Source organism: Neomonachus schauinslandi, chromosome 6 (assembly GCF_002201575.2).
Source record: "Neomonachus schauinslandi chromosome 6, ASM220157v2, whole genome shotgun sequence".
Taxonomy (NCBI): domain Eukaryota; kingdom Metazoa; phylum Chordata; class Mammalia; order Carnivora; family Phocidae; genus Neomonachus; species Neomonachus schauinslandi.
Genome location: NC_058408.1, coordinates 98,264,241 through 98,286,290, shown reverse-complemented (window position 1 = coordinate 98,286,290; position 22,050 = coordinate 98,264,241). Strand labels below are relative to the sequence as shown.

The window sequence follows — 22,050 nt, the reverse complement described above, 5'->3', positions numbered from 1 at the left end:
CAGAGCATGAAGTTAGCAAGCGAGCCTCCCAAATGAAATATTGATACCTCATGCAAAGATTCTTAGGAAATCAAATATTTTTTATTCATTTACTGGATTTCATATACCTAACAGTCCTTAAAACAACTACCCACAGTAGCAACACAAACCACATGTAAAATGAAAACAGGTGCCCCAAACGGCACCCCTCCCCATCACACATGCAATATTGAGAAACAAAATCCTACAGGCGCTAACATAACTCACTTTAAGCATGAAAGGATTTCTGCAGGGCCGCCTGGCAACCAACCCTTCTTTATCCTGGGGCTGATACTCCCAAGTCTTTATTCTCTTTCCATGTTCCAGGTCAGCATGATGAGTTAAGGACAAGTTAGATTAGATCTCCAGTTTATTACATGAATCCCTATCCTTCTCAAATGTGCATCCACAGGTGAGGACCCAATCTACTACAATCAATGGCTGAAGCTCCCCGGTGGGGAGCCAGCCAGCCAGGCCACATGGGCAACAGCCACAGGACCCAAAGCCATAGAGAACTAGCAGCTCCGGCCTCAACTGAAAATTTGCTAAAAGGGGACCTCAGGCCCAAATGCTTTGATTTTACAAGTTGGCCCATCTTTGGCCCAAATATGCGAATCAGAAATATCATTTAATGCCCCTGAAAACACCAAGTAACCAAATGCTAGGAGTACCCGAGAACCCAGGGTTCTCTTTCGGCCATCCAGAATGTGAAGTCAGCTAGAAGCCTGCCTCTGGTCCCTGACCAACGCATCTGCCAGAGGAAAGGCAAGCCAGTATCCAAGGCACATGGGGCCCAAGCCCGAGGGGGTTCCTAGTCCTCCTTCTGGGCCTGCTGTAACCTCTTGGCCACAGCAGTGATCAGAGCGGCTCCTTTTCCACTCCCATCTTCGGACAGCATGAGCGTCACATCACATCGAGGTGCTAGTTCTTTCACAGTTTCCTGTAATATCCGAGAAAAGCTATAAGAGAGAGAAAGAGAAACATCATCAGCACTTACATATGGGATCAACATATTTATGAATGATTCCAATCTAGTTTGTTCCTTCCAGCTTGCTTCTCCAGGCTGTAGAATGGCTTCCTATACTGCTTGCTAAAGAGCTGTTTTAATTGTACCTTTTATTGAGCAGCTACTAATGCCAGAGACTATTCTAGGTGTTTTATATACAGAATATACATATAGTTAAAGTGTAATAAATAACAGTTTTTGGGGGGGGTTGGGTTTTTTTTTTTTTTTTTTTTAAGTTTTTATTTTTTTGACAGTGAGAGAATGAGCACAAGTAGAGGCAGCGGCCGGCAGATGGAGAGGGAGAAGCAGGGAGTCCGACGCGGGGCTCGATCCCAGGAGCCTGGAATCATGACCTGAGCCAAAGGCAGACACTTAACGACTGAGCCCCAGGCGCCCTTAAATAACAGTTTAAAAACAATTATTAGGGGGCGCCTGGGTGGCTCAGTCGGTGAAACATCCAACTCTTGATTTCGGCTCAGGTCATGGTCTCAGGTTCATGAGATCAAATCCCACATCCCTCTCCCTCTCTCTCCCCCTCAGCTCCTCCCCCCTGCTGGCTCACTCTCTCTCATAAATAAATAAATAAATAAATAAATAAATAAATAAAATCTTTTAAAAAAAAAGAAAAATGATCACTTGGTTTTTGTCCCTTGGTCAAGTTTTGGTTCAAGAGAGAGGCTTGTAGGGACCACATCAGAAATAAGTGATTCTTCTGGAACCAAAGTAGTGAAAATATTCTTTAACTAATTTTGCTAGAATTAGAGTTCTTCAACTCTACACTCCATAGTATATATCACTTCATAAACAATCCCAGCACAATGGACCAACTTAAATAAAGATGTTTATCCAGGGGTCTCATTTGAGAGGACAAGAAGTTCTGTTTCTACATCCATTTTTATTTCTATAATCCCAATTCTCTTATACCTAAAATCTCAACATTAAGGATATACTCTCTTTTGATAAGATTGGCCTACTTCCTTTAATTTTAAAATACAGATAAGCCTTAAAGTGTTAGGGCGGAGATGTGGGTGACAGAGGGAAAGCAGTGTGAAGTGCTGGTTACTAAGTAGGTCCAAAACCCTGCCTTTCGGCACATTGACCTTGGTGGTTAGATTGGCCATGGGATGCTTTCTGGTCAATAAGTTATGAATTAAGATTTTAAAAGTCGGGCGCCTGGGTGGCTCAGTTGGTTAAGCGACTGCCTTCAGCTCAGGTCATGATCCTGGAGTCCCTGGATCGAGTCCCGCATCGGGCTCCCTGCTCGGCAGGGAGTCTGCTTCTCCCTCTGACCCTCCCCCCTCTCATGTGCTCTCTCTCATTCTCTCTCTCTCAAATAAATAAATAAAATCTTTAAAAAAAAAAAAGATTTTAAAAGTCTATATGATTCTAGGAAAGTAGTTAAGAGTTGACAGAAGACAGCACAGATCAGAAAATTCAGGTTTAAAAAAAAATTTTTAACTGGAGTGGTGGGGGGTGGGATGGTTGGGGTGCCCGGGTGATAGACGTTGGGGAGGGTATGTGCTACGGTGAGCACTGTGAATTGTGTAAGACTGATGAATCACAGACCTGTACCTCTGAAACAAATAATACATTATATGTTAAAAAAAAAAAGAAGACAGTAGGAAGGGAAAAATGAAGGGGGGGGCAATCGGAGGGGGAGACGAACCATGAAAGACTATGGACTCTGAGAAACAAACTGAGGGTTCTAGAGGGGAGGGGGGTGGGGGGATGGGTTAGCCTGGTGATGGGTATTAAAGAGGGCACGTTCTGCATGGAGCACTGGGTGTTATGCACAAACAATGAATCATGGAACACAACATCAAAAACTAATGATGTAATGTATGGTGATTAACATAACATAATAAAATAAAAAATTTAATTTCCTTTGTCATTTTTCCATTAATAAAACAAATGAGACAAATGTAAAAATAAATAAATAAATAAGTGATTCTAAGGGGAAAAACAAGAAAAGATACCAGTCCCTTATTTTGGATAAATTAGTCATCATCACAGGAAGAGCTAACGATCCAGGATTACAATAACAGTATATTCGTGTATATGTTTCAGTGTGATTGGAAATTTTTATGAACTTGTTAATACTTTTCCTCTTCACCAAAACAAAATGTTTAACATTAAATAAAAATAATAGCTTTCAAAAAAATAATAACAGCTTTAATGTTGACTTTTTTGTGACATGCCACGCACTCTACAGATACTGTTTAACTTCGTCCTCACAACAACCTATGAGGTAGGTAAGATTTTTGTCATCATTTTACAGATTAAGAACTGAGGCTCAGAGAGGGCAAGAAACTGGCCCTAGGCCTTCCAGCTTCTTTTTTTTTTTTTTAAGATTTTATTTATTTATTTGACAGAGAGAGAGAGAGACAGCGAGAGAGGGAACACAAGCAGGGGGAGTGGGAGAGGGAGAAGCAGGCTTCCCGCTGAGCAGGGAGCCCAATGAGAGGCTCGATCACAGGACACTGGGATCATGACCTGAGCCGAAGGCAGACGCTTAACAACTGAACCACCCAGGCTCTAAGTGATGGAGCCAGGATTCAAACTCACATTAATCCTTCTGTCCACTGACTCTGAGCTAAGAAAGTTATAACCAGTTCACACTTGACAAATGCTCTGTGCTGTGCAAAATGTTCAGTTCTCATTACCTCCCTGTGGGGTCAGATGGGAGTACTTAGTACTAATCACTTGTATTTGTTGAGCACTTACTCAGCCCTACGAGGTAGAGAGGACTACTGCCTTGAGGAGCATGGGGTTCAGAGAGGATGGCGAGCACTCCCACATCCTAACCACTAGGAAAGAGAGCCACGCGGGCTCCCTTTAGATGCAGTGGGGGCCTCTCTGGGGCACTCACTGCGGGTGCAGCTTGTACAGGGTGCCGTCCACTCCCACGGTGATCTTCAGGTACTCCAGCCCCTGGTCTTGCCTCCTCTTCTCCACGACAGCAGCCAGGCCGGCGCCATAGAGCTGGGCTGCCCGCCGGGACACGGCTCCGCACACCTCTTTCACCACAATGCTGTCCTCACACGTGCTGTCCAGGCCGAGCTGCTGCAGGATCCTCCTGACCTGGAGGAGGGCCAGCCGATCGCTGCGGGCAAGCAGAGCAGGATGTCAGGACCTGTTTCCTGGGGCCCTGGACCCTGCTCCGCGTGGCTCACAGCCCCCACATCCCTAGATGCCTTAGGGGGAAGGAGGAAAAAAATGATCCAGGCAATGGCTGCGTTAGAGCAGAATGCCACAGCAGCTGGGACTCAAGAAAGCCTGCGACCCCCCCACCAGAAGTCCCACCATCTTTAAAAAATAAAGTGTGGCCCCTCTGGTGTTAGGCATGTTCAAACCTATTATCTCACTAGAAGCTATTCTTAGATTCAGCAACCAACACATCAGGTGTACATTTTCAGAAGATGAATCTGAGGTTCAGAGTTGCTAGAGACTTACCCACAGACAGCAGAGAGCAGGGATTCAAGCACATGCCTTCTCACACCAAGTCTATCCTCTCCCCTGTGCATGCCAGCTCCCATTACTCTGGCCCTGTTCACCTGGAGGCCAACTTTCCTTCTACTTAATTTTTCTGATTTTCTGCTTTCTCTTCCCAACTAGACTACATGCTCTTTGAGGGTAAGACTGTATTCTCAATAGTAACCCGCATAGGGCTGTGTACATTCAATGGGGAAGTGAATAAATTAGTAAACAAAATACAATCAGCACTTCAGTGAACAGGAACCCACACACAGGACCATAAGCACATAAGCACAAAACAGAGAAGCACCTGCCATGGGGACAGGCTGGCCTCAAGTCTAGACCCTGATTATCTCCCAGTGAACTCCTAGAGCTCTGGCTTCCAAGCTAAACAAGGTAAAATTATATCCTTGACTGTCTCAAGGAATACAAAGGGAAGAAGAATGTTATTAAGGGAGAAAAACTGAGAAATAACCTGTCTGGCTATACAGTGGATTCAGCAGGTAAATGGTGGTGTAGTCAGAGAATATAATCCTTTGTAGACCCTAACAATGAGCTTGAGTGACAATGTTTAATGCTATGGCAAATGTTCATGACATATAAGTTAAAAAAAATAGATGATAAAATACTATGTGCCATATGATCTTGGTTTGTTTTTGTTTTTGAATGTTTGTCTTTGTGCAGAAAAAAAAAATCAGAGCAGAAGGAAATCTGTTCAGATGCTGGTAGGATTACTGGTAGTTCTTATTTTCTTCCTTTTGCCTTTTTTTTTTTTTTTAATTTAAGCAATCTCTACACCCAGGACACCTGGGTGGCTCAGTAGATTAAGCATCTGCCTTCAGCTCAGGTCATGATCTCAGGGTTCTGAGATCAAGCCCCCCATCAGGCTCCTTGCTCAGTGGGGAATCTTCTTCTCCCTCTCTCTGTTCATGTTCTCTCTCTCTGTCTCTCTCAAATAAATAAATAAAATCTTAAAAAAAAAGTAATCTCTATACCCAACTTGGGGCTTGAACTCACAACTCCGAGATCAAGAGTCATATTCTCTTCCAACTGAGCCAGCCAGGTGCCCCTTCCTTTTGCTTATGAATGAGTAATATTTGTATAGGATAAAAAAAGTGGATTTTTTTTTCAGTATGTAAAATAATAAAACCTGAAATTCCTTCCACAGTCTAGCCCATCACAGTTTACCTGGTTCTTTGACGTACATTCCCCTGCTCAACCCTTGGGTCAATCACTGGGGTTAAACAGTAGAGCATTTATCTTCTATAAGGAAAGAAATTGTCATCCAGGGGTGCCTGGGTGGCTCAGTCGTTAAGCGTCTGCCTTCGGATCAGGTCATGATCCCAGGGTCCTGGGGTCGAGCCCCACATCAGGCTCCCTGCTCCACGGGAAGCCTGCTTCTTCCTCTCCCTCTGCCCCTGCTTATGTTCCCTTCTCACTCTCTCACTGTGCCTCTCCCTGTCAAATAAATAAATAAAATCTTAAAAAAAAAAAAATTGTCATCCAGAGAGGTAATGCGACTTGCCTCAGGTCACACAGCACAAGCAATCTTAAACTCAGGCTTGGAGACTGTAGAAGCCCAGGATTCCCCCCAAGAATCCCTGTTGCATCCATTGGACAATGTGCTTTGAAATGGGCCACAGTCAGCATAGCACCTCCCATTCCCAACTGGCAGGACATTGGATATGATTTTCTTTTTATTCCATGAAGTTTAAAAATAAAATACCTCGAAACAGGAAATCAAAGCATCCAAAACAGACACCTTTTGTGCGGCAGAAGCAAATATTTCTGGAGGCATATAGGTCCTCCTAACTTACTCTTGTCCAAGAACATCTTCCTTTTTATTCAGGCAAAAAAAAAAAAAAAAAAGCAAGGCAAAGATAGTCCATTTGAGGAAGAAACCATTTGCTCCCACAGCAAAAGAGGATCCCTCTGGTCATCAAAGGTGATGACTTTTAACTTACACTTTTGAATCTAATGGGTTGAAGCCAGACAAAAAGGATGCGGGATATCTGCTGATCAACATTTCAAAAACACAAAACTGCTGCTGCTGCTACTGATTCTACCACCATCTCCTTAGACGGCAAGATCTGTTCTGCAACAGTCCATCTGATCTCTCTCATTAAGTACACTGCTTTCACTTCTAAAGAGTTTTCCTTTTCTCCCCAAGTGATTTTTGGCTTGCTGGCATCTGGCCATAAAGACCAGTAAAATTAACTGAATGAATGCAAATTGACAGAAATTCCAAATACCAAACTTCTGATAGAACCAGTGCTGGTAGGAAAAGCAGTGAAACTGACATGTTTGTACATAACTAGTGGTGGAAACTGGAACTATATTTTTAAAAGTGTGTCCTTAGGGAAATACTTCTTTTAACCAAACGCTTCTACTTCTAAGGAAATAATCTGTGAGATGCGAATGATAACACAAAAAAGAAATATAATGGTGTTACAAAGAATTGCGGAAATCCATAAATTACAAGCTAGATATCTTATACTAAAGGGAAAGTTTAGGGGCGCCTGGGTGGCTCAGTCGTTAAGCATCTGCCTTTGGCTCAGGTCATGATCTCAGGGTCCTGGGATCAAGCCCCACTCCCCGCTGCTTATGTTCCCTCTCTCGCTGTGTCTCTCTATGTCAAATAAATAAATAAAATCTTTAAAATAAATAAATAAATAAAGGGAAAGTTTAGTAAATTACAGTATAGCAATATAATGTAACATTACGCAGCCATTTAAAATGATAATTACACCAAAGAGTTGAGATGGGGAAGTTTCTCTTTCTAGAAGTATTCCAGCTAGAAAATGTAGGAGTGTTAGTATTAACTTGTCATCATTTTAGAATCACAGATCTAAGCAATGAGCATCAATGACTGCTAAGATCATAAAAGACAGACAGACAGACAATTCAATGCCACCTATGAAATATTCTTGTCCAAACTTCAATAGTGAATCTAACCAGGCATCTGGGTCTTCCTGTGAGTGTGCAAGAAATACAAGGGAGAGGAAAATGCTAAATGCTGTAATCAGCAAAATCTAGAACACAGGAAACTTCTAGGATACAATGACAGTTTCTTCATCAAATATATTCCAAGGGGAAACAAGAGGAGAAGTCTATACATTAAAAGAAATTTTTAAAAGACATATCAACCAACTGCACTTTATGGACCTTGTTTGGATATGGATGCAAACAAACCCATTATTTGTAGGCAATTTGGAAAATAGAAACACTGGCAGGATATTTTGAGATTAAGGTTTATCATTAGCTATTTTAGATGTGATGATAGTATATGGTTATGGGTTTTTTTATTACTTGTTTTTAAGGATTTTTTGTTTGTTTTGTGTTGTTCCAATTTTTTATTTAAATTCTAGTTAGTTAACATATAGTGTAATATTGGTTTCAGGAGTAGAAGGTTATGGTTCTTTCAAAGAACTAATATTTTAGAAATACATTTTAAAATATTTATAGAGAAACTGACATAAAATGTGAGATTTGTTTCAAATCAATCCAGTTTGCGGGTGGGAAAAGCAGGAGTATATTAACGGACTGAGTTTGGCTGTGAGTTGATCATTGTTGAAGGTGGTGATGCAAATATTAGATTCATTTTACCATTCCCTCTACTCTTATATATTTTAAAATTTTTCATAATTATTTCAGAATTGTAACTGAAAATTGTCATGTACAAACACTAAGTAAACAATATATAGAATGATATGTGTGGTATGATTGCAATTATGTTTACACACATTTAAAAACTTGAAAGGTAATATGCAAAAATCAAAACAGTTATATTTAATCATGACCATATGGGTGATTTTTTAAAAGACTTTTCTTTCATATTATGGACACATCATCTTTTCAGAAACAAAAGAGGATCATTTTTTAGCCGAAGCTCACTCCCGTGTAACAGTTTAGGAAGCTCAGGGCTCAGGCACGCGGCTGGCCCTTCAGCTGTGTGCTGTGGTCCCTGATGCAGCTAGAGAGACAGAGCAGCTCTAGGAGGAAACCCCTTGCCCAGCCAGGCTCTTACTGTTTTTATTTTTAAATCTCAAGTCTGCTGGACCCCAGCCTGACGGTAGCACATCCCAGTCAGGGCCTCTCACACCGAGGAGGTGAACGTGATCCCACATCACCTTTCAATCTGGGACAGGAACTTGGTTTCAAAGATACCCCTGGTCCGGAGACGCTCTGAAATCTGCCCGCGGAAGAGGAGACCCTGCTTGGTCAGGTCAATCAGGATCTGCCGCACAATCTCCCCCAGGTACATCCCACTGGTCATTTTCTCGTATCTGTTTGGAGAATAGGGATAAGGTTGATACAAGCAGGAAAATCAGCACTGGTGAGTGGTTCACAAAAGGACCTTGAGTCTGGGTATGGATGGTATACCATTGGCATCCAACAACTGCCTGGTTTGGAGTGGTTCAGAGTGGGTAGTAGGCCCAGAGAAATGCAATGCAGAAGTCTGCACAATATGGGACAGCCAGTCTTTGGAGCCCTGTTGATCGGGAAGAAGCCAGGTCCCAGCGATGCCCCGTACTGGACGCATGAGTGAGCACAGTGAGCCATCATTCATAAAACAGAGAACTTGATCTCACAAGAGTGTCGGGAGGCCAGCATCTGGTACACAGCGGGCACTGAGCAAAAGCGAGTCCCTTTCCAGGTCCCAAAGCCAGTTCTCCTTGGCTTTGTATTATAAATCTGGTTTACTAGATTCCCCTTGGCTTTGTAATTGCAGAAATCTGTTCCATTAGAGATGCTGCTTCATGAAATACTCTACTTAAACCGCACACACCAGGGGTTCTTTAAGCATGTTGGAAGGGAGCCAAGCCCTTTCTACCAGGCTGTGAGCTCCACGAGGGAAGGAGCAAGAGGAAAAGGGACTTTGTAACCAGCAGGCACTGACCAGGCACTGTGCACGGGCATGAGAGACAGCGTTACTAACAGCGATGAGGAGCTGGACCACCAAGGCCTGCAGGTCAAGTGGGAAGCTGTGTCTGAGACTTGTGTGCTGGACCTGTATTCACTTTACTGCTCAGGACCTCAGCAGTCTAAGGAACCAATACTCAAATAATAGTGACAGCGAAGCAAACTCAAATGTGTTACCCCCTTAAACTCTCACTCTAAAAATGTGAGCCTCCAATGGATTCAGACACAAAACTAAGTCAGAAGGCACTTACCCCTTGAGAAGAGCCATGATGCTCGAATGCCCCAACTTGGGATTCAGAGATAAGGTCCCTTCTTTTTGGAGCAACCCCTGGTTCAGCTGGGCTTCCCACAACTCACCTTCCTTCCAGCTATGAAGGCTAGTGCCGAAGGAAGACAAGGACCATTAAGGCTGGTCCTGGCCTTGCCCAGGTATCTTCCTGTACAGGATTGTTGGTTCCACAGTTACCAAGGCATCTGTGGCCCACATATCCCATTACATTTCCTATCTGTTCAACTTCACCACTGGGATATCATCATCATTATAAATCTATATTTTCATCTTATTTTATATACTAAGACACTGAGTTTCATTGTGACAAAGACCATATGGCCTGATAGTAAAGCATTTACAATCTGGTCCTTTAAAGAAGAAGTTTGCTAACACTTGCTGTTATGGATGGGCCTGAGTTAATTATCAATTCCTAGCATGCTAACTCTATCTCTACCTACCCCTTTCTCTTTGACTCAAGAAGCTAGATGAGAACACAAGTGAAAATGTACTCAATTTTTTTTTTAAGAATCATTCATTGATTTCAGTATTTTTAGTAGTATGGCTGGTAATTAGAATCTACCTCCCCAGTGACTGTGACCCATGATGGGACATGACATCATGGTTGAGAATCAGTACTCCCATCCACCACCTGCTCGCACTTCCCCACCCCCAGAACAACAGAGGTCACCAACCTGGTAGCCAGACCTTGAAAGGCTGAGGATGTTGACCTCTAAACTGGATCTACTAGAAGCCCATCCCGAAAGGGCCCACTAAGTCAGCATGCCCCTGCTCTGTGACACTTGGCCCACACTGAATGAACTTGGTGACCATGTCTAAATCACTTCCAAAGCCACCACTGGACCTTATGGTACCTTATGGTGATTAGAAAAAGCCACTCCTTCTTTCTACTTCTTGGAAACTTGTCCTGTATTTTGCTTTTGTTCCAATAAGACACTTCACTGACCTCTGATGTGGAGTAGTAATAAAAATACAAAGCTATAGCAGCTATGATATGAATATAGTACCCCCCCCCCTGATCTGATAAAGTCATACACTGCACAACCACATAAATATACACATCCACCCTCCTCACCTCTGTTTGCCAGGGTTCAAGGACCCCTCATCCACCTTCTTGTCATATCGGGTCCGGATGTCGTCTATGCAGCCGTTATCTCCAAATGCCCCCCACTCTGTGTTAATGCACATCTTCCCTTCATCCCCTTCCACCAGTTCAATGTTCCTCATCTCCTCCATGTAGCACATGTTGCTGCCTGTTCCTAAAAGAAAGCATGGAGGGACTTTAGACTTCAAAAACATCACCAGGTCCTAAAGAGGCAGAGGGGGGCAGCGGAGAGAAATTTAGGCTTGAAGTCAGGTATGACTGGGTGTGAATTCCAGCTTTACACTCGTAACTAGGGGACCATAGACAAGTATCTCATCTTTTAGAGGTCCAATTTCTTCATCTGTAAAAAGGAAATAATACCTGCCTTATAGGCTTGTTCTAAAGAAAACAGTGAGATGCTTCCTCCACATAGTAAGTGGTGCCTGAGAGAACACCATCCTCCCCCTCCTCGTCACCACCATCACATTACATCACCATCACATTACATCACCATCACATTACATCCTCATCCTCACCATTACTGTTAAGCTATAGGTGCACAAGATGGGCTCCCAAGTAGTCACAGTTAGCAACCAGAGCTAGAAGGGACCACGAGGAATTATCTAGTCTTGGAGAGGTAAACATTGGTATCTGTAGGCCACTTTCTTTCTCCTTTGCCCCTGACCTGGTCTCAGAACTATTCTCAGTGCAACAGTCCAGGCAACTATTATATGCAATCAAATAAATCTCACCCCTTTGCCCTCCTAATCCTAGCCCCCGCCCCAACAGATGAGGAAACTCAAGCCCAGGCAGAGTAAGTAACCTGTCCATTGTCACAAAGCAGGTAAGAGCTACAGTGAGATGAAACCTCTTAGTTGGCATTGGAGGTGTCTCACTATATCCCCATCTCCTTGTTCTATCCCCTGCTCACCATCGGGAAGCCCAGACAGCCAACTGGAACAACTTTCCCAGATTCCGTCATTACTAACCTGTGCCTGTCCCTTGGAATGCTCATCTCCATCTTCACCTGTTCAAATCCTACCCATCCCCTCACCAATTAGAGAGTCAGCCCCCTGAAATCCACCCTTTCCCTTAATCACTGCCAGAATTCTCCCCAAAGCCCCTTAAATGCCTATATCACGTGCCAGGCTACTCCCTTCCCTTCTAGGTTTCTTTCCAACTCTCCCCCATCCTGCACACCCACAGCCAGAAGAGGTCAGTTAACAGAGGAGGTGTACATTGGAGCTGATGAAAATCAGCCCCAAAACAACAGTGGTCTCTTTCCGGCCTGGATAATCTACCCCAAGGCCCTAATTTGAAAACCCCTCTTTCTACGCTATTCTCCTTCCTCAACAAAAGGACAACGTTGGCTTAGGACCCTTAAGGAGAAAGATATGAAGTAAAAATTTAGAAATTAGGAGACCTGGAATCCTAATCTTAACTTAATCTCTGCCTTGGACAAAGCTGGCTTTAGAAGCTCTGTGTAATGGAACAATGCTCCACCCAACCCCACCCCCACCCCCAGCCCCACACTATGTGAAAAGGAAACCACCAAAAGATCAGACAGGAATAGGCTAATGGGACATGCCTGACCACTTACCTGCAATCAGGCCAATCTCACAATTAGGATCTTCATAGCCACAGGTCATCATTGTCCCCACTGTGTCATTTACAACTGCAACTATGTCCAGGTCAAACTCCTGCAAAGGGAGTAGCCGTACTATAAGTAGGATGTGCACGCCAAACAGGCTCAGGAGGGGCATATCAGCCCAAGGGGGGCAGAGACCAGAGCCATAGGAATGGGCACAGGATGGCAGAGCAAAGGGACCTGGGAGAAGGTGCAAGGTTGGGCATGAGCCTCAACACCATAACATACATTTCTCCTCTTGATGGCTTCCCTGAGCATGTCCACCATGTCTTCCCCTTCACAATCAGTGGCCTTGAAGCCTTTGGTCCACTCAATGAGTGTTCCCTGAAAGAAAGGAGAAATTTATTTGAGCAGTAGTTTGCTGGGACCACTACCCTACCTCAACATCAAAGAGATGCAAAGTGCTGTGGTCGGCTGCTAGTCACTGGGCCTGGATCATAGTGATTCTATGTCTAATTCAGCCAAGGACAGATTAAGATGTGATGAAAGATAAAAGCTACAACACGTCCATCAAAGCATGGTTCCACAATGAAAAACTAGAGGCAGCCTATCATTCCAATGATACAGATCTATTATCTTGTGCATCGATATAGGAAATGTTTAAACAGTTATAAAAAATCAGGCTGTCAGAGAACATTGACTCTTAGAGAAAGATGTTCACCATACACTGTAAAGTGAACACAAATTAAACAAATATATTATTCTTTTAAAAACCACACAGACACACGCACACGTGCACACACACACACACACACTCATATGTAGAAAAAGGTGTGCAACAATGCCCACACCAGGAAGTTGACAGGGTTCTTTCTGAGTGCAAGATTATGGGTGCCTTTTAGTCTTTCCCTTTTGTGTGTCCATATTTTCTAGTTTTCCCAAAGTTCACATGTATAATTTTTATAATACTGAGAAAAAGTATTTTTCATTTTTTTAAAAAGAAAGCCCAAGATTACATTCTTAGCCGGAGGCAGGAGTTAGTCTAGCCTCAGAATCCACAGCCTAGGGCTGGGGGTGGGGTGAGGGCTGGTCACGCTGGGGCGTCTAGGCTCAGAGAGCTCCTGGGATAGGGGAGGGGGCTAGCAACTCTGATGGCAGTGCCCCCACCCCCGTGGGCTAGATGGCCATCTCACCCTGGGGCCCTCGGCCTTGGTCTCCCTCCTTCTCTCCACAGTCCTTGGGAGGTTTGGCTCCCTCGTTCCTTCCCTGGTGGATGTATGTAGAACATCAGAGATTCACCCCCAGTTGAAAATCTTTCGTCTTAGTTGCAATTACACAAAAATAATATTTTTTGAAAGTCTTTCTTTTTGCTCCCTAGCCATTGTGGCTTTGCTCCCAGCTGTCCGTTTGTCTCCCCCTCCCTCTTAACTGTGTATCCATGAATCTGTCAGAACCCCTGGGAGAGGCCTAGAGACCCAGTGTCCTGGTCAGGAGGAGCGGCTGTGCCTGGGCATGCACTGATCATTCAGGACTGTGGACAGCGGCACACGGCTGTCTGAATGGTGTATTAATTTTTAATGGCAGCAATCATACAGTGATATGTCACCCTTGTAAAAAATTAAAGTGTTACTGATAAGGACAAAGTCCCCTTTAACTTACCATCCCCCCAGTCTGAGAGGTAACCTCTACTATCAGGCTGATAGGACTCCCTCCAGACCCTTCTCTCTCCATTTACATGTATTTTAAAATAAATTCACACTGTGTGTGGACTACTGTAATTTGGTTTTCCCACTTAATAATGTATCTTCTAGACCTTTCCGGGTCAGTTAATATGGATCTGCCCCCTCCCTTCACTGAGTGGAATATTCCTCAAATATAACTGCATAGAAATAAAAAGTACCTGGGCGCCTGGGTGGCTCAGTTGGTTGGGCAGCTGCCTTCAGCTCAGGTCATGATCCTGGAGTCCCGGGATCGAGTCCCACATCGGGCTCCCTGCTCGGCGGGGAGTCTGCTTCTCCCTCTGACCCTCCCCCCCTCATGCTCTCTCTATCTCATTCTCTCTCTCAATAAATAAAAAATCTTAAAAAAAAAAAAAAGAAATAAAAAGTACCTATGAAATAAGTACTATTTTATCCCCGTTTTTCAAATGAGGAAACGAAGGTCCAGAGGGGTTAAATAATTTGCCTCCGGTCACACAGTCAGTAAAGTGGAGAAGCCAAGATTCCATGACCTTCCAGACCCAGGCTCTTAACCACCGCGTTCACTCTGCTGCCTCCAGTCAGGTGGGCGGTGTCCGTGAAGCACTTAGAACAGTGTCCGGCACCGAGCATGCACTATGCATGTGCCTGGTAAATGCAGATCAGGTAAGTAATTCCTTATGATTGCTCTGCCAGAGTTTCTTTAGCCATCCTCCACTGCCATGTGAGCGATTTCTCATGTTTCCTTATTAAAAAGGGGGTGCTATAGTGAACATCCTTGATCACTCCTTCTCGGCGCATGTTTGAGAAATGGAATCCTAAGAACTGGATTTTCTGGCTCTTAGCATTCTGGCATTTTTAATTTTAAGAGAGCCAGCCATATGACCAGATAATTCAGCCCTTTGAACCCCTCTCTCCCCATTCTCTGAATAATAGGGTGGGAAGGAACTGCTTGCATGTGCGTTTCCATGGTGTTCTCAAAGCCCTGAAGAGATCTGTTCCAGTTCTGATTTTGTACCGACCCATCAGATGAGACCTGCGTGGCTTGAGTTTCTCATATGCAAAATGAAATGGGATAAAAAATAGAGTGTAACGCATACAATAAGAATATTATTTCTTGATCTTGGGGTTTTAATTATATATATGTAGGTGTACTGTGTATTATAGCCAAGATGGTTCCAGGACATTGGTTCTGGGTCCTGGTTTCCCCAAGGGTAAAGTGCAAGAGCCTGGGCTCTCAGGCCGGTGTCCTGGGTTGGAACCTTCCACCACTGTTTATAGATGTGGCAACTTGGACAACTGACTCAACCTCTCCGTGCCTCTGTTTTTCTTAACTACAACGTGGCAATTAAAGATAGTGTGTATACATACAATGAGCTATTTCATAACAATGAAAATGGAACATAAGAAATAGAAAATATTAAATGGTTAAAATGCTTAGTTATGTTTCCCCAGCTGCCCTGAACCTGAGACCCTTAAATTAGGCAACAAACAGTGACCCAGAGGTACTGCAAGGTTCCTCTGGTGGACAGCGCACCGGGCTGTCTGGAAGGCTGTTGGGCTGTCTTACCTTGTCGATGCTCGTCTGCCTGCAGGGAAATGAGAACGTGAAGCCCAAAGGCAGCTGGGCTCCCTTGAGGCCCATGTAGTCCAGGAAGTCGGCAATGCACTGCACAATGTGGTCGAACAACTGCAGAGAGAGAGCAGCAGTCATCCCAGGCCCGCAGCGATACGGGGGGCAGGCGGCACCTCGGGCACAGAACTCCCCCGCCCCTCCTGTACCTCCTCGCCGGTGCCCTGCATGATCTCCAAGGGGATGGCAAAGATCTTGTTGTACATTCGCACCGACCTCCGTCCACTTCTGATCTTTACCAGGAGGACTCGAAAGTTGGTCCCCCCCAGATCCAGAGCAAGGAACTTCCCTTTCTCTGTGGTGGAGAAAGTGGGAGCTGCATTCCACCAGCATGCACAGAGCAGGGGCTCATGTGGAGGCACTGAGAGGGAGAGGAGCCGCCAACACAGAGCAGACTCAGAGCCTTCTCCCTTGGGGCTCCCAAGCCAGAGGAGCATGGGTCACCCAGCACAGCATCCCAACGCTGGACGGGCACTTGGAGCCTGTCTGAGGCCAGCCTGCTTTTCTTGGTATCTGGTAAAGGCTACGTATGATACTTAAGCTCAAGGAGCCTCTGAAGATGAATCCAAGTCAGGCTACACTGACCGCAGTGAAACCTGGAGGATGTTTCCATCTTATCTCTATGGCCCACAGGAATTATTCACCATGAGCATGAAATGATTCTTCCTGCCCCATGCTCTTCCCATTTGTGGATTCCCACACCTGCTCCTGACTCATAAGAAGCCATGTCGAGGCTGATGCCCCCCACTATCATCCAAGGCCACCCCAATAGTATCTCTCATTTCTCTGACATAGCAGAGCATCAGAGTCTGTCCTGTATGATCTTTCACCTTGCCCTCTGCTTCTCTCACTCTGTTCTGTCCATAGTGGTTATTCTGCTGTTTCTTGAATTTGCCAAAGACATCACTCCCAGCCAGCTCTCTAATCCCTTCTCCTGCTCTATTTTTCTTTGTAGCACCTGCTGCTACATGGCCTCATATGGCATTTATTGTCTGCCAGCCCAACAGAATGTAAGCTCCACAAGGGTGGGGATTGTGTTTTACTCCCTGCGCTATCACCCTGCCTGGACCAGAGCTTGACATATTGTAGATGCTTAATGGAACTTTGAAAAATGAAGGCAGGGGCACCTGGGTGGCTCAGTCGGTTAAGCATCTGCCTTCGGCTCAGGTCATGATCACGGAGTCCTGGAATTGAGCTCCATGTCAGTCTCTCTGCTCAGCAGGGAGTCTGTCTCTCCCTCTGCTCCTCACCCTGGTCTCGTGCTCTCTCTCACTCTCTCTCTCAAATAAATAAATAAAATATTTTTTAAAAATTAAAATTAAAAAATGAAGGCAGAAGGATGAAAGGAATGAAAGAATAAACACTTGAACAGTGTCTTTTACTGCTCTTAGTTTCTTTCCCATGTAGACTCGAAGGATATTGGCTCTGGAAAAGATCTCTGTTGTTGAGAGACCCCAAGTGCGGCTGTGCGACCTTGAGTATGTCATCTGACCTCTCTGAGTCTCAGTTTTGGCAGCAATAAAATGGGAATCATTTTTTCTTTGTGTAACATACAAAGTGGTTGTGAGGATGAGATGAAATTAAAGATTCCAAAACAAATTACAAGATATAAAGCATTTTACAAAGCTCATTATTTCCAGGTGAGGCTCTTGAGGTTCAAAGAGGTGAAGTCACTCGTCTAAAGACCTGACCCCGTTGTTTAGTGGCTCCTCTTGGCTGAGCACAGGGAAGAATCAAGGATCAGAAAAGTCAGGGGCAGAAAACAATGAGAGCAGAGAGGAAGAGCCAAGCGCCAGGAGAAGAGAGAGAGGGAAGCAGGCAGGAGACAAGCCAGACAAGTCCAAGTATCCAGATGGCAGCTCCGGGGGACAACACCTGGGTCTTCTGTTTGCCAGCAGCATGGGGTACACGGCATGTTCTCAACTATGCAGGCACGCACATATAACCTCACTTAGGTATTCTTCCATTGCAAATGCCTGGGATCCACCAAGGCAAACAGATTTGGAAGGAGTACTGACCTCCTACCTTACTCCCCCTCCCTCCATTACAGAAATGAATCCAAGGCTTTTAAAACTAAAAACCTGGGGTGCCGCTGTGGCTCAGTCAGTGAAGCATCTGCCTTTGGCTCAGGTCATGATCCCGGGGTCCTGGGATCGAGCCCTGAGTCGGGCTCCCTGCTCAGCGGGAAGTTAGCTTCTCTCTCTCCCTCTCCTTCTCCCCCTGCTCGTGCTCTCTATTTTTCTCTCTCTCTCTCAAAGAAATAAATAAAATCTTCTTTTAAAAAATTAAAAAAATAAAATAAAACTAAAAGCCTAACTGGATTGAAGGAGTTTTGATGGGAACTCTGGGCACGGCCCACCTGTGCCATCCGGCATCCCGCAGACGTAGGTGGGCAGCATCTTGACTGTGGCCATCAGGTGGGTGTCCTTTTTCAGCCCGTACTCAAACTCAGTCCTCATCTTGCTCTGCACATCCATAAGCTGCTCTCGAGTCAGCCGGAACAAAGCCAGCACCTCATCAATCTGCTTCCGTTGGGCCTGCACACGGGAGGCCACCGCGGTCACCATGGCAGCCCCCTTGGTGCTGCCACTCTCGGACAAGAGGAAGCGGACGTCACAGTTCGGGACCAGTCTCCTCACCACCTTGTGCAGGCGTTTCGGGTATCTGAAGGCAGGGGCAATGGCAAAATATGTAACAATCATAAAGGCCCAGGCCTGGCCCATGGGAACAGACGCAGGTATAGCAGTGGAATGGGGGTCCTGAGGAGCCTTGCTGGGCTGGGTTTACCCCTTTAGTTGCCGGATGATGATGGGGCAAGGGGTTGACTGGGGGAGGGACTAGGCCAGCTAGGGTAGTGGAAGGGACACTTGGAGGATCAAAGAAGTGGTTATTTTATCACTAATATTTCCATCAGTAGGGCATGTCCACACATAACGTATTGGCTGAGCATCATCTGCGTCCAAAGGGGAAGGGTCCTTTCCCCAGCTCTTTTCATTGTGTACCTGCCTGACTCCCAACACCACCTCTATTAGCTGGAGGGGCTCTCCCACTCCCTCCTTCTGGGAAATTCTCATTTCCCTGCATTTTCCTACCAGTATCCTTCCTGCGAACTTGGCAACCTCTGCCCTTCAGATTTTTCCCCATCTGTAACTGAGTGTATTTTACTTTCCAATATTAGCAGGTATTCAATAGTAATAGACAGATAGCTGGAGGGATAGATGGACAGATGGATAAATACCTGGATGGATGCCCTTCTAGTCAGGCAACTGGGCTTAGCAGAATATCTCTTTAAGAATGATCCCCCCAAATAACCCAGCCAGCTAGATGAATACGGTCTCTCTTTGCCCTGTAAACTCAGCACGGAGAGGAGATGGTTGGTTCCAGCCATACAGAGAAGCAGCAGAGTTTGGAGAGAATACTAGGTCTCTGTCCTGGGGAGACTCGCTGGCGGGGGGTGTGCGCCCCAGGCAGCACTCACTGAGGGTGTATCTTGTAGACCGTGCCATCCATGCCCACCGTGGTCCTGAGCCGCGCCAGCTTCTTGTTCTCCCGGAGGCGTGTCAGGATGGCTGCCAGGGCCGCTGCACAGAGGTTGGCTGAACGGAAGGAAACAATGGTGCAGACGTGCTGGACCGCGATGCAGTCGGCCTCCGAAGGCTCCAGGCCCAGATCTGTCAGGATCTCTCTTGTATTGGCAAGGCCTTCCTTATACCTGGCCAGGGGACAGGAATGAGAGGGTCACGTTTCTCCATCCCATGGAAGTTCCCTCAGAGAACCAGCTTTCCCACCTCTCAGGATTGTGAAAATAAATAAGCTGACACATCGTGATATAATAATGAAAACTGTATCAAAATGATCATAGCAGCCACCGTTTACTGAACACTCACTATGTGCCAGGCACTCATCTGAAGATTTGACAGGCATAGAGCAGGTTACTTGTCCACACTTACATAGCTAGGAAGTGCAAGGGTCAGGATTTGAACTCAGGCAGTTAGATCATAGAACCCACCCTTTTAACTTCCACAGAAACTCAGTCCCTGCCATGCTCTGCACAAACAGATTCTAGGAGTCAGATGTCACTCTGCTGAGCTCAGAATCTAAACTCATTACAAAGCTCAGGGCAATGCCAGGGTTTCTAAGCCAGAGGAACAGGACCCTGAGTGGACTGGAGCCAGCTGCCTTCACCAGCCATCTCCCCATTGCAGGGACCTCTGTGTGAGGCCTCAAATCACCAAAGCCAAGGCCAGTCCCCAACAGTACCAGGTAGAAAAGCCTCTTGCTAGAGCAGGAGTTCTTAACTTAGATTCCATGCATGGGCTTTAATGGGTCAAGGTTGTCCTAATATCGTAAGGAATATTGAGTACAAACACGCATTTTTGTGGTAAAGGGTCCAGAACTTGAATTAGATCCTCAAAGGGGTCTGGGACCCTAAAAAAGCTTTAAGTCACCACTTTGGGGAGAAGGAAGGCAGCAAAATATAAGAAAGGAGTAGATCTCCAACTGCAGACTCCCTGGCCAATGAAACCAACAAGAAGCCACATCAGAGTCACGGAAGGCATTGCTAACCCACCCAAACCTGGGCCCAGGTCTGAAGCTGTCCTGGTGAAGATCGGGATGGATCTGGTCCCTTCTGCTGTGCCACTACCATGAGCATACCACGCCTTGGCTACCCACCCTAACCCTCTGCGGACTCAAGGTGAAGGGACCCAGCCAACAGCTTACTTCTCCATGGCAGCCACGTGCCGTGTTTCAATCTTGCCCTTAGTGTGGAGAGCAGAAGACTTCTCACCGCTGAACAGGAGACCTGCCTTGGCCATCTTCAGCAAGATGATCCTGACAAGTTCGCCCAGGTACAGGCCGCTGATCATCTTCTCAAACCTATGATTTAGTGAACAGATCAGTAACAGCTATGGTTATGGTTATGTAGCATCCTTTCCCTATGCCCACAAGCCATGGCCCATTGTCAGGACCATGAGCAATGGAAGGACCACTCCATGGCTCAGGGGGCCTCAGGCCCCATCCCAGCCTGGGGTGCCTTTGGGAGCTCACTTATCTCCTCTGCGTTACACTCCCCTCACCTATAAAAAGAGAGAACTATACTAGAGGAGATCTAAGATTCCATCCTGCTCATGAAGTGCTTGAATCCAAGAATCTTTATCACAAATCACCCCTGGCCATGGGGGTAGCATTCTCCTATCAGGCATAGGAATCTCGAACTCAGGAAATTCAGGTGATCCCAAGATTGCCAACCATGGTGTGACAAATCCAAATTTCAGATGCTTCCAATGCCTACACCATGCTTCTGGCCAAGAGAGAAAGATGCTGTATCTGGGAGTTGGGCTTGAGAGGCTCTACAGCCCCAGAGAGGTTCTATAATAGTATAGATGAAATATCCCTGCTACCTACACCTCAACTCTGAATCTGCATCCGACAAGCAATGACTAACTGTTTCCCAGGCAAACAACTAAATATAATTTTTATTCTCCAAACATAATAGGGCACAAAATCAAGGACAACCTGGTTTCTAACCAACTTAATCTATTTCATTAGAAAAAGTCATAGAACATTGCAGAAACAGAATACAGTCAAAAGAAATCCAGGTTGGGTTTGGGGAAATGAAGTTCATTTTAAGTGAAATGGAGAGAGTGAGGGTGATAAGGTCCAAAAAAATGGTCCTACTTTCTTGGGCCATGACTGCTCTGTGTCACCAGTGAAATGGGTGTGTGCCTGGGGGAGTGGTTATGTCCAAAGCAAAAATTTGCTTTCTGGGTATGCAGTGCTAGTGTTTGAATGGTTTCTAGGAGGTACTTTAAATATTCATTCACCAGAGCTTCTTGGAAAATTGGCCAGGACTAGCAAAATGCACAAGGAGTCTGGAACATTTACTGGGCCAGAAAATAAGGAAGTCTGTAAAGAGTGATGTGAACACATCGAAAGGACACAGGGACCAGCTTGAAGGGGCTTCCATTGGCCAAATGTGAAAATATTTGAGCATCAAAATAAATAATGATAGGAAGAAATGATACCCCATTAAATAAAAGAAAGAATCCCTGTGTTCCTATGAGGATAAACAGATCAATGGAAAAGATAGGAAAGCCATGATTTACAGGAGGTTCACAATGAATAAACATGATGGATTTAGAAATTTGTCAATGGATGCTCAAAATAAAGAGTGAAAGTTTAATGGGAAAGGGGATATTTCCATAGTCACAAAGTATCTCTTCACCAGATACGTATTCACAACAGAAGGAATAATAACAACCTTCTGGGAGAGAAACCTGTTGCACAGTTCCTTGGCCAAGTGATCTGAGGGAGCATCTCAAGTAGTGAACAAACAT

The 22,050-nt window shown here is 45.2% G+C and overlaps 1 protein-coding gene across 2 annotated transcripts in view; it reads right to left on the bottom strand.

Moving 5' to 3' along the window:
* Positions 1-499: 499 nt before the first annotated feature.
* HKDC1 (hexokinase domain containing 1) overlaps positions 500-22,050 on the bottom strand; it is a 41,850-nt gene continuing 20,299 nt past the window's right edge. For both annotated transcript variants that reach the window (XM_021699731.1, XM_021699732.1), the window contains 11 exons: positions 20,435-20,590; positions 19,191-19,424; positions 18,072-18,376; positions 15,862-16,007; positions 15,650-15,769; positions 12,671-12,766; positions 12,395-12,494; positions 10,786-10,969; positions 8,629-8,784; positions 3,894-4,127; positions 500-977 (listed from right to left, as the gene is read on the bottom strand). In XM_021699731.1, coding sequence (XP_021555406.1) covers positions 830-977; positions 3,894-4,127; positions 8,629-8,784; positions 10,786-10,969; positions 12,395-12,494; positions 12,671-12,766; positions 15,650-15,769; positions 15,862-16,007; positions 18,072-18,376; positions 19,191-19,424; positions 20,435-20,590 — 1,879 coding nt within the window. In that variant the 3' untranslated portion in view covers positions 500-829. The remainder of the gene's footprint in view (positions 978-3,893; positions 4,128-8,628; positions 8,785-10,785; positions 10,970-12,394; positions 12,495-12,670; positions 12,767-15,649; positions 15,770-15,861; positions 16,008-18,071; positions 18,377-19,190; positions 19,425-20,434; positions 20,591-22,050) is intronic.